General features: G+C 49.5%; 1 protein-coding gene across 6 annotated transcripts in view; it reads left to right on the plus strand.

The window, feature by feature from the left end:
• Nucleotides 1-16505, plus strand: part of LRRIQ3 (leucine rich repeats and IQ motif containing 3) — a 41268-nt gene extending 24763 nt beyond the window's left edge. For all 6 annotated transcript variants that reach the window (XM_062581388.1, XM_062581383.1, XM_062581387.1 and 3 more), the window contains 3 exons: nt 1343-1484; nt 11352-12063; nt 15144-16505. In XM_062581388.1, the coding sequence (XP_062437372.1) occupies nt 1343-1484; nt 11352-12063; nt 15144-15321 (1032 nt within the window). In that variant the 3' untranslated portion in view covers nt 15322-16505. The remainder of the gene's footprint in view (nt 1-1342; nt 1485-11351; nt 12064-15143) is intronic.
• The last annotated feature ends 394 nt before the right edge of the window (nt 16506-16899 follow it).

Raw genomic sequence — 16899 nt, forward strand, 5'->3', positions numbered from 1 at the left:
ATGCTACTGTAAGGAGTCAGATTGGTTTGCTTTTCTGAGAAGATGTTAGGTTCCTCCGGGGGATCTAGCCCTGGCTATGTAAGCGCTGGACGTCTCAGCCGTCGAGGCTCTCCGTAGTCAGCGGAGCAGGACTGCTCTGTGCAGGGGGTGGTGTGGGCCCTGCCGCGGGGTGGTTAAGGTCGGGCAGAAAGCACTGCCCTTGTGTCCTGTGCTCGTCCCTCTCCGCTGGTCACAGCGGCGGCAAGAGGCAGCAGGCCACCGCCGCGCCCGGCTGTCCCGCGCCGACCTGTGTAAGACAAATTAACCGCTCGAATGTGATAAAGTGTGTGGAAGTTGTGAAAGTGTGTAAAAGTTAACCAGTCTTGTACATCTTTTAATACGTAAAACCTGTAATAGTGCTTGAAAAGACATTTTGGGCAGTGACTGTATCAGATACTGTGTGCATGTCAAATAATGTGTTCAACCTTTCGTGAATCGTGACGACAGACCCATGAAATACTACAAGCCGAGGAAGCTGGATATTTCAGGTTCTGCAAACTGTTGTCATTCTTTTCCAAATAGCTGTAGGCTGTCTGCTTGAATCTGGTTCACAGAAGTAAGATAAGAGCATTAACATCTGATGCTGTTCTGTAGCTTGTGCAAAATGGTCTAATTTTCAGTTAGCAAATATTGTCCTCATAAAATGCCCTACTTGATGTAGTTCCTTTGGCACCTAGGTTGTCAATCTCAGAAAAAGGGCCAAAATTACAATAGGTAAATGGTAAACACTTCTTGTCCTAAGTTGGGAACTTTAGGTCAGAGAACAAACATTTGCTTGATAAAGGATTGAATAGCTACTGTGTATCTTGCAAATAAATAAAAAATATCAGTTGCAGCCAGGCAAGCTTTACATGCGTTACATTCACTTAAAAATTTGAGGATCTCCTAAGCTGTAGCCTGGAGGCACTGTATGTTTGTTCACGCTATTAAAGGAAAGGTGCCCTTGTCACAAAGTGCAGAGGAATACATACATCTTGGTGTAACAGATGATGAGTGAGGGGCTGGCCAGTCTAAAAGCTAGGATTTATTCCAGAAGCACAGAGGTGTGGGGTTGGAACAAGAATTCGTCCACCTGAGTAAATATTGACACTGCCCAGAATTTTGAAGACAGAGGTAGTTTCTTTCTTTCTTTTTTTTTTTTTTTTTTAACAAAAGGCAAAAGAAGAACATCCCCTGCTTTAAATCATAGAGTAAGTGTATACTTACTATACAATAAGTGAGGTATTCTGTATTAGTCCCTCAAGGCTTCATTTTTATTAGTATGGTGGCATTTTAATTAGAATAAATTCTGTTTTGTTAACAGGTCTTATATATGAATGATTTTAAAGAACTTCCTGGATTATGTTTTGGAAGAGAAAGACAGCTAATTACCTCTACTTTGCCTATATTGCGAAAAGAAACAGAAAAGATTAATGTCAGACAAGAAGGATCTCCACGGAGGAAGGGTTAGTCATAATGCTTTCATAATACATCGTAAAATAAAAAAATCAGTAATCATAAATAAGATGAAACTTAGTATGAAGACAAGAGATGTTGCCATCCATATTAGCCAGGTATGATACTTACTAGTAAACTTATCCAGAACTAATGACTGCCTCAGATAGAAATAAGTAAGCAAATCTGCAAGAGCCCCTAATTCCTGGCTCGCAGTCCTTCCTGGGAGAGCTGTCATGCTACTCGTTACCAAAATGGCTCGCTATGTTCCAGAGCCTACCAGCGTTGTCACTTGTGGAAACCCATCTACAGGTGCTTTAAGTGCTGACAAACACAAGCTTTGACACCTGAGCAGACCTTTGAATGTCTTGTAGTAGAAGTGTAGGTAGTTCTCAGTTAAAATGTAGTGAAAACATTGCATTTTGTCCCAATTAGGAAAAATGAAATTCAATACTCTAAACAATTCTTATAGCTTTGGATGAAGTAGCTGAGAAGCTTGGGAAGGATCTGTTTTGGTAGGGGCTATTTTATTCTGTCCTTATAGAAGCTTGGCCAAGTTTGGCAAATTCAGAGCGCATGTGCCATTTCCACAACGCACCTGAGGAATTTCCCTGCAGCCAGGGCTAGGGCAAAGCTGAACTGCCCTCCATTGATTACTCCGTGCCGGTATGAGAGCTTGGCACTAGGATGGAGACTTCTAGCCAGTCTGCTCAGTTTCCAGTGTTGCCCTCTTCTGGTATGAAAAAATAAACTCTTTGATTTGTGAGATAAAATGAAGCCCCAGGGAAATGGCAGAAGTAGACTGAGACAGGAGCCTGTTGCTGCAAGGCTTGAAGAGAAGGGGACTGAGGTATGATTAAGAAACAGAGAAGGTGTCTTAACTTTTACTTTTTTGCAAAGACTTGACAAGGTACAGGCCTACCACCTTTGATTACGCTCAAGGAGTACAGAACAAGGAGCATAGTGTAGTGTCTGAAATCTCCATGGGCAGCCACATAAATTTCAACATATAATTGCCGCATCTCAGCTGTGAAATGTATTTTTTTTTTAGTTTGCTAAGGCAAATACCGTGTTTAAGCATGCTTTACCTGTTCCACAAAGAATTTTCTCCCAAAATAGTCCCACCCTTAGTAACTTTGTAGAATTGTTATCCGTTTTTTTCCTCATACCCATCTGTTTCTGTACCATGCTTACGCTTACATGAGGTTCATTGCTGTGTGCCTGTCAGGGTCTCTCAGACAAGATTTCCATGTGTAAGGTGGAAGAAAAGTGAGTAGGTGCTCAGCCAAGGGTAGGGAAGTCTGTAATCATTAGGGTGAGTGTGGAGTCTCCACAGGGTGCTGTGAGCTGCGTTCAGCTACATTGGGCACTGCTGCAGCCCAGACACAGCGAGGATGGACTGGTCACCTGCACTGGCAGCATCTCCCTGATCACCACCTGCACCGTGGGGTCACACATCAGGGTTTGAGCATGGTTGTGACTGACTGGGTTGTGTCCTGTGGAAGTTTCCTATAGTTCAGAATAGAAGGAGAATTTGTTTTGGAGCTGTTAGACTGATTGTTTCCAGGAATTATGTTCTCTGATATTCTTTTGTCTTGTGTTAGTGAAAAAGAAAACTTTCAGAAGCCAGTATAGTAATTGTGCTGGTGCTTAGAAAACATACAGCAATAGTTAAATAAATATTGAAATGATGATAATGGTGATCCTTTCAGTTGCGTAAGAAATGACTTTCTAGTTGTGTTTAGTTTGTCTTGATATCCACCCAGCATATTCATGCTTGATGTATGTTTTACTATCCATAATTTTTCAGGATAATGTAAAACTTCATTAGACTTGAGGGAAATGAACTTGTGAAAGCAACATGAGAACTCCAGAAATGTGCAGTTTATAATAGTGTCTTATCATTGGACAAAATCTTAATTTGTCATAAATATCCAGGCTGTCTAATCTAGATGATGTTGGAGGAGTAAATGATGCTTAAACACAGGCAGGCTGAGGCCCTCTGACACACGCTGGTGTTCTGCTTCAGCAATGAGTAATGTGATCCCACAAGTAACATCTGGAATTATGATTTGCCTCCCAGAATGAGAGAACATCTCAGCAAAGGATTATTGTACTGAGGATGGAAAACAAAGTTTTTGTGAAACATGAGACACAAACTAGATCTGTATTGTTTTCCACAAAGTTTAGATTGTGGAATTGGATTGTCACCAGTGTGACAGAACATGACCTTTCCCAATGAAATTTCATGTTTTCTTTCCATTTCTGATGAGTGAGAATTCTTTCACTTGGAAACAGTGAATGTTTTCATTCCGCTCTTACATGTTGACAAATAGAAAATTGATCCTTTAAAATGTAAAAATTTGGTATTTACTGCTTGTTCCTTTTCAGTTGCTCTGCATCTGATTGGTTTCCACTGATTAGAAATCAGTGTATTTTTCAAGATGATAACTGGCAGTCAGTAAGTCTAGTTTGCAGCATGGTCTCCTTTAAACAGTAGTGCATGAGCAGAACAAATGAGAGTTTGTTCCTGTATAGCTACTACATACTGGCTTACATGGTTTTGCTTGCATTAGGAAAACATCTGTAAATTTTATTGGAATAAAGGGAAAAGTGGATTTGATCTGTAAACATGTAAGAAATCACTTTTTTGACGGTGGCCGGGCAGTAAATCCTGGAAAAGAAGTTAAGAAAGACAAATTCGTTGAAGTCTGTTAAACACAAAGCTATTCTTGTTCAGACAGTCTTAAGATCTGGATCGTTACGCTTGCCCTGTTAATACTCTCTTCCTTGTGTATTTGCCACTGGACATTATAGATATCAGTGTTTGGTCCATAATATTAAACAATAAGAATAGTTTAATAATAAATGAATAAAAAGAATAATAAATTAATAATAAGCCATGAATTTTAACAATAAAATCAACCATTAAATAATAAAAACACTTCAATTCAAAGAAACAAATCAGCAAAAAATTCTACTACTTGGTCCCTAGGTGCTAGAGAGAGCTGGAAGGGCTGTATAGAGCGATACCTCAAAGCAGTGAATTTCAGTGTAGAATCTTGAGGTAAATGCAGATGGTTTTGCTGCTTTTTAAAGTATTAATTTCTGTTACTTCTAGAGAGATTTTTAATGGTGTTTCACACCTCTGATTCATTTTTATTGGTCATATAAAAAAGTCCTTAAAAATTAAGAAAGAGCTACATAAGGTTATACCTTTGACCCTGCAACACATACTCTTCCCAAGAGCTATCACAATGTACATTTTTTATTTTGCACTACATAGAAAATTCCTGCCACAAGATGATATCACCAGTCTGAAAGTATAAGATGAATATGTTATTGATGAGAAGGGTTACTATCTATAATACTTACTTAAATGCCTCCGGAGTAGGTAAATCATGTGTATTGTAGCAATTTAATTACAAGAAAGGTAGCCCACCTTTTCCATTTTCGTTACGCTGAAATATTCAGAAGACTCTCAGAAAGCCATTCGTGATCTGCTGCTTTCTGAGAACCGCCACTCGCGCAATGATGCGGTTCCAAACCACAGGTAACCTGGCGAGGCGCAGGCGAACGTGCCCTCCGCAGAGCCGCCAGCTCTGTTCGCGGGACTGGACGCTCCGCTGCGGCGTTGGCGGCGGCGCGGGGCCGCTGGACGGGCCGCGTGCCGCGTGCCGGACGGCGCCGGCGCAGGCGAACGTGCCCTCCGTAGAGCCGCCAGCTCTGTTCGCGGGACTGGACGCTCTGCTGCGGCGTTGGCGGCGGCGCGGGGCCGCTGGACGGGCCGCGTGCCGCGTGCCGGACGGCGCCGGTGCGGGCGAACGTGCCCTCCGTAGAGCCGCCACTCTGTTCGCGGGACTGGACGCTCCGCTGCGGCGTTGGCGGCGGCGCGGGGCCGCTGGACGGGCCGCGTGCCGCGTGCCGGACGGCGCCGGCGCAGGCGAACGTGCCCTCCGCAGAGCCGCCACTCTGTTCCCGGGACTGGACGCTCCGCTGCGGCGTTGGCGGCGGCGCGGGGCCGCTGGACGGGCCGCGTGCCGCGTGCCGGACGGCGCCGGCGCAGGCGAACGTGCCCTCCGCAGAGCCGCCAGCTCTGTTCGCGGGACTGGACGCTCCGCTGCGGCGTTGGTGGCGGCGCGGGGCCGCTGGACGGGCCGCGTGCCGCGTGCCGGACGGCGCCGGCGCAGGCGAACGTGCCCTCCGCAGAGCCGCCAGTCTGTTCCCGGGACTGGACGCTCCGCTGCGGCGTTGGCGGCGGCGCGGGGCCGCTGGACGGGCCGCGTGCCGCGTGCCGGACGGCGCCGGCGCAGGCGAACGTGCCCTCCGTAGAGCCGCCACTCTGTTCCCGGGACTGGACGCTCCGCTGCGGCGTTGGCGGCGGCGCGGGGCCGCTGGACGGGCCGCGTGCCGCGTGCCGGACGGCGCCGGCGCAGGCGAACGTGCCCTCCGCAGAGCCGCCAGCTCTGTTCGCGGGACTGGACGCTCCGCTGCGGCGTTGGCGGCGGCGCGGGGCCGCTGGACGGGCCGCGTGCCGCGTGCCGGACGGCGCCGGCGCAGGCGAACGTGCCCTCCGTAGAGCCGCCAGCTCTGTTCGCGGGACTGGACGCTCCGCTGCGGCGTTGGTGGCGGCGCGGGGCCGCTGGACGGGCCGCGTGCCGCGTGCCGGACGGCGCCGGCGCGGGCGAACGTGCCCTCCGTAGAGCCGCCAGCTCTGTTCGCGGGACTGGACGCTCCGCTGCGGCGTTGGCGGCGGCGCGGGGCCGCTGGACGGGCCGCGTGCCGCGTGCCGGACGGCGCCGGCGCAGGCGAACGTGCCCTCCGTAGAGCCGCCACTCTGTTCCAGGGACTGGACGCTCCGCTGCGGCGTTGGTGGCGGCGCGGGGCCGCTGGACGGGCCGCGTGCCGCGTGCCGGACGGCGCCGGCGCAGGCGAACGTGCCCTCCGCAGAGCCGCCAGCTCTGTTCGCGGGACTGGACGCTCCGCTGCGGCGTTGGCGGCGGCGCGGGGCCGCTGGACGGGCCGCGTGCCGCGTGCCGGACGGCGCCGGCGCAGGCGAACGTGCCCTCCGCAGAGCCGCCAGCTCTGTTCGCGGGACTGGACGCTCCGCTGCGGCGTTGGCGGCGGCGCGGGGCCGCTGGACGGGCCGCGTGCCGCGTGCCGGACGGCGCCGGCGCAGGCGAACGTGCCCTCCGTAGAGCCGCCAGCTCTGTTCGCGGGACTGGACGCTCCGCTGCGGCGTTGGCGGCGGCGCGGGGCCGCTGGACGGGCCGCGTGCCGCGTGCCGGACGGCGCCGGCGCAGGCGAACGTGCCCTCCGCAGAGCCGCCACTCTGTTCCCGGGACTGGACGCTCCGCTGCGGCGTTGGCGGCGGCGCGGGGCCGCTGGACGGGCCGCGTGCCGCGTGCCGGATGGTGCTGGCGCAGGCGAACGTGCCCTCCGCAGAGCCGCCAGCTCTGTTCCCGGGACTGGACGCTCCGCTGCGGCGTTGGCGGCGGCGCGGGGCCGCTGGACGGGCCGCGTGCCGCGTGCCGGACGGCGCCGGCGCAGGCGAACGTGCCCTCCGTAGAGCCGCCACTCTGTTCCCGGGACTGGACGCTCCGCTGCGGCGTTGGCGGCGGCGCGGGGCCGCTGGACGGGCCGCGTGCCGTGTGCCGGACGGCGCCGGCGCAGGCGAACGTGCCCTCCGCAGAGCCGCCAGCTCTGTTCGCGGGACTGGACGCTCCGCTGCGGCGTTGGCGGCGGCGCGGGGCCGCTGGACGGGCCGCGTGCCGCGTGCCGGACGGCGCCGGCGCAGGCGAACGTGCCCTCCGTAGAGCCGCCAGCTCTGTTCGCGGGACTGGACGCTCCGCTGCGGCGTTGGCGGCGGCGCGGGGCCGCTGGACGGGCCGCGTGCCGCGTGCCGGACGGCGCCGGTGCGGGCGAACGTGCCCTCCGCAGAGCCGCCAGCTCTGTTCGCGGGACTGGACGCTCCGCTGCGGCGTTGGCGGCGGCGCGGGGCCGCTGGACGGGCCGCGTGCCGCGTGCCGGACGGCGCCGGCGCAGGCGAACGTGCCCTCCGTAGAGCCGCCAGCTCTGTTCGCGGGACTGGACGCTCCGCTGCGGCGTTGGTGGCGGCGCGGGGCCGCTGGACGGGCCGCGTGCCGCGTGCCGGACGGCGCCGGCGCGGGCGAACGTGCCCTCCGTAGAGCCGCCAGCTCTGTTCGCGGGACTGGACGCTCCGCTGCGGCGTTGGCGGCGGCGCGGGGCCGCTGGACGGGCCGCGTGCCGCGTGCCGGACGGCGCCGGCGCAGGCGAACGTGCCCTCCGTAGAGCCGCCACTCTGTTCCAGGGACTGGACGCTCCGCTGCGGCGTTGGTGGCGGCGCGGGGCTGCTGGACGGGCCGCGTGCCGCGTGCCGGACGGCGCCGGCGCAGGCGAACGTGCCCTCCGCAGAGCCGCCAGCTCTGTTCGCGGGACTGGACGCTCCGCTGCGGCGTTGGCGGCGGCGCGGGGCCGCTGGACGGGCCGCGTGCCGCGTGCCGGACGGCGCCGGCGCAGGCGAACGTGCCCTCCGTAGAGCCGCCAGCTCTGTTCGCGGGACTGGACGCTCCGCTGCGGCGTTGGTGGCGGCGCGGGGCCGCTGGACGGGCCGCGTGCCGCGTGCCGGACGGCGCCGGCGCAGGCGAACGTGCCCTCCGTAGAGCCGCCAGCTCTGTTCCCGGGACTGGACGCTCCGCTGCGGCGTTGGCGGCGGCGCGGGGCCGCTGGACGGGCCGCGTGCCGCGTGCCGGACGGCGCCGGCGCAGGCGAACGTGCCCTCCGTAGAGCCGCCACTCTGTTCCAGGGACTGGACGCTCCGCTGCGGCGTTGGTGGCGGCGCGGGGCCGCTGGACGGGCCGCGTGCCGCGTGCCGGACGGCGCCGGCGCAGGCGAACGTGCCCTCCGCAGAGCCGCCAGCTCTGTTCGCGGGACTGGACGCTCCGCTGCGGCGTTGGCGGCGGCGCGGGGCCGCTGGACGGGCCGCGTGCCGCGTGCCGGACGGCGCCGGCGCAGGCGAACGTGCCCTCCGTAGAGCCGCCACTCTGTTCCCGGGACTGGACGCTCCGCTGCGGCGTTGGCGGCGGCGCGGGGCCGCTGGACGGGCCGCGTGCCGCGTGCCGGACGGCGCCGGTGCGGGCGAACGTGCCCTCCGTAGAGCCGCCACTCTGTTCCCGGGACTGGACGCTCCGCTGCGGCGTTGGTGGCGGCGCGGGGCCGCTGGACGGGCCGCGTGCCGCGTGCCGGACGGCGCCGGCGCAGGCGAACGTGCCCTCCGTAGAGCCGCCACTCTGTTCCAGGGACTGGACGCTCCGCTGCGGCGTTGGTGGCGGCGCGGGGCCGCTGGACGGGCCGCGTGCCGCGTGCCGGACGGCGCCGGCGCAGGCGAACGTGCCCTCCGCAGAGCCGCCAGCTCTGTTCGCGGGACTGGACGCTCCGCTGCGGCGTTGGCGGCGGCGCGGGGCCGCTGGACGGGCCGCGTGCCGCGTGCCGGACGGCGCCGGCGCAGGCGAACGTGCCCTCCGTAGAGCCGCCACTCTGTTCCCGGGACTGGACGCTCCGCTGCGGCGTTGGCGGCGGCGCGGGGCCGCTGGACGGGCCGCGTGCCGCGTGCCGGACGGCGCCGGCGCAGGCGAACGTGCCCTCCGCAGAGCCGCCAGCTCTGTTCGCGGGACTGGACGCTCCGCTGCGGCGTTGGCGGCGGCGCGGGGCCGCTGGACGGGCCGCGTGCCGCGTGCCGGACGGCGCCGGTGCGGGCGAACGTGCCCTCCGTAGAGCCGCCACTCTGTTCCCGGGACTGGACGCTCCGCTGCGGCGTTGGTGGCGGCGCGGGGCCGCTGGACGGGCCGCGTGCCGCGTGCCGGACGGCGCCGGCGCAGGCGAACGTGCCCTCCGCAGAGCCGCCACTCTGTTCCCGGTGCTGGACGCTCCGCTGCGGCGTTGGCGGCTGCGCGGGGCCGCTGGACGGGCCGCGTGCCGGACGGCGCCGGTGCGGGCGAACGTGCCCTCCGTAGAGCCGCCACTCTGTTCCCGGGACTGGACGCTCCGCTGCGGCGTTGGTGGCGGCGCGGGGCCGCTGGACGGGCCGCGTGCCGCGTGCCGGACGGCGCCGGCGCAGGCGAACGTGCCCTCCGTAGAGCCGCCACTCTGTTCCAGGGACTGGACGCTCCGCTGCGGCGTTGGCGGCTGCGCGGGGCCGCTGGACGGGCCGCGTGCCGCGTGCCGGACGGCGCCGGCGCAGGCGAACGTGCCCTCCGCAGAGCCGCCAGCTCTGTTCGCGGGACTGGACGCTCCGCTGCGGCGTTGGTGGCGGCGCGGGGCCGCTGGACGGGCCGCGTGCCGCGTGCTGGACGGCGCCGGGGCCGGGGCCGTGCCGAGCGCCTGGCCGGCCGCCGCGGGGTCCGGGCGGCAGCAGCCTTCCGGCGTCACGCCAGAACGGGCTGCGCTTGCCGCCGCTCGCCCGTGCGGAGGGCTGCGGTCGATACAGTCGGTTTTCCCTTCTGCTGTACCTCAGGCCCACTTTAATTTTCTTACCACCGTCCAGTGTAGTCTGTTCTCTTCTGTGTGTCTTTCTGCCTCGTTTTTTTTATTCGTTCTTTGAATGTCAGTGAAGATAATTCAGTGTTACTGTGATGTGCCTTTGAGAGATCCTGGCTGTTTCGGAGGCTGTTTTGAGTTTTGGAGGGTTTTTGCACAGAATTTTTAAAAAGAATTAGATGTTTCTTCATAAATGTGGATTATCCTGCTGAATTCATTTGTTTGATTTGGATTCTGCAAGTTACAGAAGTAGAAGCCTATGCTGAGCTTTCTTACATTTGTCTTCATTGCTTGTCTTCCACGGAGCGAATGTATTCCATCACTACTCCTTTTCTTCAGTCTACTCCTTTGAAAAGCTTTTAATCTAGCCCTGATTAGTTATTCATGCTATCTCCAAAGTAGTATAAGCGGAGAAAAAAAAAGAGGGAAGGAAGCATGTATTCTAAGTTTTTGAGTGCTGTGTGGAATACTTGAATTGCTTTTGTAACAGAACACAATAAAAAGAACTCTGGCTTTATAAGAGACTTAGAGGACTTTGGTTTGCAAACAACATCCTTGCAAAAATGATTCAAAGTCTTGTATATGGACATACTGTTAACCTAGCTCAGGAGAATTGGATTTTATGTACGAATATAGTGGATGGAATATGTGATTACCCATAAATCTGATGTATAATTTCAGGGGAAATATTGGAAGAACTATTAGACCAGTAGATAGGGAATATGTTACAAATGTGGACATGAAGGAACGTCACTTGTGTTATCGTATTCTATTTGTATATAATTTCAAGTTGTGAATTTTGCATTTCTAAGATTTTAAAGTCTCTATTTAAAAATGCTGCTTATATAGGAAGTTGTGAAACTTCCAGGAAATAACATATTTATACATATATATGTATATATATATTTTAAATAGATTTCTGGGTAGAGAAACTGTTGATAGAAAGGCTTGATCTGACATGTTTTTTCCGGCCTATCTTTTTGGAATAGTGCTGGATTTTCTCTTGGCGATCAGCACTTACGCTTTCTCAGGGAAAGTTCCTTGTTAACTTTTTAGTTTGAACCACTGCTTAGTAACCATGCTTATTAACATGTTTGAACATGCAGATTCTGGGAGATGGTAACACAACACATAGAGGATAACATATTTTATTTGTATCTCAAAGGAACGTAGTATTTAATTCATCACACCAAGACACTAACTTGCCTTCCTTAGTAAATATGTTGATACCGAATCTAAATTCTAATAAAAAATAAAAATTTTGAAATTCTGCATTTTATATTCCAAAGTCTGGATTTAATATCATATTGTTTATCTTATAGGTCCCCTGAAAATGGAAACCACTGATAGGAAGAAACAAACAGCAATGAAATTTAGCCCTTTTACTTCTAAAAAACCTTTTTATGCAGCTGATAAGCTGACATCATTTCAAGATAAACTGGCCACCTGGTGTGATCTACAACAATGTCATTTTCACAGTCATTCTGCTCCACAGCATAATGCCAGACACCATCCAGTTAGCTTAGAAAGGAGGGGTTTTGCTAGAACGTATGGATCTATGAAGTTTTGCCCATTTTATGTAATTGATAAAGTCTACTCAGACAATGAACAACATGGTAGCCAAGCTCAAAAGCTGCATAAGGTTACACAAATGCAAATTGACAAAGAGAAAGGTAGCCATTATATTCAAGAGTTTCTTGAAGAGAAGCAGCACAGTATTCAGAAAAAATGTGAAGAAGAGGGCCTGAGAACTCAAAAAGCTTTACAACAGCAGCAGAAGAAAAGATCAAGATTTATTGAAAATGTGAGGCAAAGGCATACTCAGTTCTTAGAAAGCAAGAAACAAAAAGCATTTGAGTATTCATTAGGTCAAGACTTCAATGCTCGACATACTGCTTTGACACAGGGTTTGTTAAAACTTGACAGATGGAGGAAAATTGATGATGGCATAAAGGAAAGACAAAGAATTGTTGAGGAAAGTAGGGAACAAATGAAGAAATCCAAGCAGCTGATTAAAAATTTTCAGGATCAGAGGTATGTCTCTTTTAGCATTCTGTGCAGTTAATGTGAAGATATTTCACAAAAAGCAATTATTTTCATATACTTAAATATATCCATGTGTTTGATAGCTATTTCAGCACTTGTTTGTTGAATAAATCGAATACAGATAAATCATATTCAGCTTCACAAAGAGATCAACATTTTTGTTGTAGTATTGTAGAAGAACATTCTTCCAAAAGAAGAAAATAAAAAAAATAAATGTAATTCTAGTCCTGTTACAAATTGGAAGAGCTACACTTCATGTAGCAATATGAAAGTTCACTGTCTGCAGCACTGCTATAACAGAAAATAGTAATGAATATTTGTACTCATTCATGCTGCTGCCCAAAATACTTTCTTAGTGATATCTTTAGATAAGATGCAGTCATTTTATGCAACTGTGTTGCATAATGCAATGTTAAATTGAATGTTGAATTGAAATCTTGAAGTGTTTCCTAACTGAAGCCAATTCAGCTGCAAAAAATGAATCAAGCATGTCAGTGTTTATTTTGTAATTTATCCTGGTTCAATTAAGATGAGATCTTGAACTATGAAAGTAATAATTTTGTAAATTAATAGTAAAAATAAATTGCCTGATACATTTTTTCTCTTAAATGAGAAATTACTATTTCATCATTTTATGTATAAACAATCTTTTCAAAACATGTAATGATAACTTAAAAGGTGCCTTGTGCTTTGAAAATTGACTTCAAAATAAATGTGAAGTTTCAAGTTTGTTGAATCTGAGAGAAGAGAATCAGTTTCCATTTTGTATATCACTATGGTTAGTAGAAGTTCTGCGCAGTACAGTAAGTTACACTTGTCACTGATTTCTCAGGTTATGACCTCAGTGATCATAGAATCATAGAATCAATCACAGAATCAGGAAGGTTGGGAGGGACCTCTGGAGATCATCTAGTCCAACCTCCCTGCTCAGCACGGTCACCTAGAGCATGCTAGACAGGGTTGCATCCAGGCGGGCCTTGGAGATCTCCAGAGAGGGAGACTCCACAACCTCTCTGGGCAACCTGTTCCAGTGCTCTGTCACTCTCACAGGGAAGAAATTCCCCCTCACGTTCAGGCAGAACTTCCTGTGCTTCAATTTCTGCCCATTGCCTCTTGGCCTGTCACGGGGGACACCTGAAAAGAGTTTGTCCCCGTCCCCTTGACACCCTCCCTTCAGGTACTTGTACACATTGATAAGATCCCCCTGCAGTCTTCTCTTAAAGATGCTTAAACCAATCGGTTGCATTCTCTTGAGTTAGACCTGTGATTAATAGTAAGTTAATAAATTATTTAATTAATGATGCACAAAATGTAATTGAGTTCACCTCACTCCGCTTAAGCTGTTTATTCTTCAGGCTAAGTGGAATCAAAACCAGTAACGGTGTTGCAAATGATAAATCAATTACACAAGCGATACTTGAATTCACTGGAGAAGCTCGGTTTCTTCCATTTATCCACGAGGAGCTTGGCAAGTGATGTGAGCGTGGTCTGTAAGGATCTTTGTGAAGAAAGAATCTCTATGACTGGAAGCTGATGCTATAGGCAAATTTAGAGAAGAAATAAGTTGCAATTTATTTAGTAGCAATTTGCCATAAGAAGAACTTATTAGAGATATGGTTGATAGCTTGAAGTCTCTCAATCAAATTGGTTATCTTTGCTGTAGTCATTCTGAAATTACGGGCTTGATATAGGAATTACAGAATGAAAATACTCTAGAAGGTTAGCCTAGATAATCATAATAGTCTCTTTTTAACTATTAAATCTGCAAGTCAGTGAGTGTCTGTTTTTGTTGCAAATGTTAATGGGTGTAATTCTGAATATACATGAGTTTGAATTCTGGAGAGTAATAGGATATTATTTTCATATATCCAGTTTGCATACTCAAGTAAAGCCATGCATCTTAGGGTGCACTTTTTATGAAATGGTTTGAATAAGATGTATTTGAAGTGGATCAGTGTTACATTTATGTATAGTGTGCATACATGGTATATCCCATGGTGACGTTGTGAACCTCAGTTGCACTTGTGGTACCAGGACTATTGCAGCACTGACACTGTGATGATCTACGAAGTTTAAACTTGCAGCTTGTTTTTGGAGAAGAATAATGGCGTTGTTTTCCCCGTTCTGTGCCCTAATCCCTTTGGTCAGGTTTTCCCTACTGTTTGTTTCATCTCTAAAGAGAGAAATTGCCTCACTAACTGTGATGCTGGAGTTAAGTACAGTATTTTTAACAGGCACACACATTCATTTCTGAGCATGATGATTCTACATAATCAGGCTGAAAATAAATCCTCTGAAATTGTATTTTTATACTAGGAGTAGATTTCCTACATTTATAGTAAAAAAAAAAAAAAAAGTAGGAGGTATATTAGTGGAGTGCAGTCTGGTAGGGAAATCCTCTACAACTTAATTTACAGTGAAGAGTAGTGGTGTTGCAAAGTCATGGTTACTGTGGTAAGTAAGATTGTTCTGTTTCATATTGGCTAAGCAATAAATCTCAAGTGCTTGATGCTAATTATGTGCAGTGCTTTATCTCTTTGGAAATACGATGGTGTAATCCCTGGCCCGTTGGTAACTCTGCGCCCTGGCGACTGGGGCAGTGGTAGAGCAGGGACTCCCTGCAGTGTCTCTGGCGTAGCACAGCTGTGCAGTAGCTCCTGCTTCTGAAGTCTTCTCTTCATGGTAACATGGTAAAATGCGCTTTGAGATAAGAAGAAAATTCTACTCCGCAAAGAGAAGAAGCCACTTGCCTGTGCACATGCTGTGGGAGGAAACTGAAGCATTTGCGTACTGTATCATATTCCAAATCAGTCAGTAGAGGTATCGTTTCAGCAAATTAGGTATTTGTTGCTCTGAAAGATGGAAAAAAATAAACTTTTACAAATGTTACATTTAAAGAAACAGTATAACCTGAAAATGGAGGTTTTTTTAAAGTATAAAAAAGTCTAAGAACATTTCCTATAGAAGAAAAAAATTACACAAGAAACTTGTATAGCTAATTTGTGAAAGTTAAACCATAAAAGGAGGTTATACGAATTACCTAAAATTTCTCCCTTGGTTTTCTGCAGGCAACAGAGGATACAAAAAGAGAACTTGGCAGAAAAAACAGTCATGAACTCTGTTGTTTCACAAAAGGCTAATGAAAGATTGCAGGAGGCAAAGGCAAATGTTGAAAGAGTGAAGGAACATCGAACCAAAATTGAATGTCTATCCAAGGTACCTGTGCTTCCAGCACAAGACATATAAATCATCTCTGAGGGCTCAAATGTTACAATAGTCACACTGTGAATATTTATGAGAATGCAAAAGTTTGATGTCACTTCTGTAATTCGAATTGAGCTCTCACATAGGCACAATGAAAAGAGATAATACGTCTTAGAAACACTTATTAGAAATGATAAAACTGTGATATTATACTCCCTTCTCATATTTGCTCAGTTAAAAAAATTAAATGTTGTTAGCCACCACATGTAGTCTCTGATTTTATTCAAATATTTCTTTAGTACTGCCAAAATAAATAACTGGTATTTCGGATTGAATTGTGTGGCTTTAAACATTTACATTTATAAAATAAGTATTGCAAATCTATGAAGTTATATGTCCCTTTTTGTAAGACTAGAGTATTAGTACTTCATAATAACTGGATGAAATGCCTACGTTGTTAAGGTAATTAAATGACAATTAAAATTCTGACTTCAGTTATTTGTAGCAGATATGTGGAAGCTTTGGCTCAGTAACTGTATACATACCATACCGTATGCCATTAGCTCTACAGGAATGTATTTGTACTTCCTCTCTGGTAACTTCTCGTACACTAATTTTGTCCTAGCTGCTGACTTTCCATAGCACATTTTGTACTTGGATTAGTTTCATTTTCTATTTTCATACATACAGTTAATTATGCTTCTAGTTTATTTTGCATAATTTTTTTGTGCATCTGTATTACTGCAGAAATCTACAAGCGCTGTATTGGTAGCCAAATATCTACATTTGGTATATATGCTCAGACCCAGACTGACAGCTTTCCTTCACTGTTTTCTGTTTCCAGCTCTTCTTCTATTTTGGCTTTTATTTTGTCTTATAGTATGTGTTATAATACAGTCTTTCTGTAATTGTCTGTAGTGTGCAAATATCTGGAATCCATTCTTTCTGTATTTTAAGTCAAGTGTGTAGAGACATAAGTTTAGTGGCATGTTACAGTAGAGGGTTTTGCTTTTGGTCTGATAATGAGACGTGCTAAAGGAACCATTTACACTGAGATGTCAGGATGGCTTTTAAAAGTTCATTGGTGATGACATTTTAAGTGTGAAAAGGTGTATTTAAAATGTCGTGTCACCTATGTATTTTAAGTCCAGTTCTGCGAAAGTGTATGTGAGACATTTAAGAGAGTTCTGTACAGCTGCTTGCAGCATGAATAAAATTATTAATGTTCCCAGGAGTTAACTGTAATGGATCTTTTATAATATCTGTTTAGTCTGACAAAGCTTCATCTTCTTGCAGACTTACTTAAATGAAATACTTGAAGAGGAGAAGGAATTTGGACATGGATCTTAGCTAGACCAATAATTTTTCTTCTAAAACAAATATCCCAAACTACAGAAATCCTCCCTTAGGCCTCAGATCAAATCATAGAAAAATGACTTATATGTATTGTTGTTAATATTACTCAACTGGTGGTACTGTAGAAAAGGGAATAGAGTTCAGAACATTTACCTGTAAATAGCCTTCCTAAAATCAGCTTTTCTTGGTAGTATCTATTCATTTTTTAGGAATGCATAAATCAGTTTTAAAAAAGATTCACAAAAACAGAAAAGAATATTTATA

Source organism: Rhea pennata, chromosome 8 (assembly GCF_028389875.1).
Source record: "Rhea pennata isolate bPtePen1 chromosome 8, bPtePen1.pri, whole genome shotgun sequence".
In the NCBI taxonomy this organism is placed as follows: domain Eukaryota; kingdom Metazoa; phylum Chordata; class Aves; order Rheiformes; family Rheidae; genus Rhea; species Rhea pennata.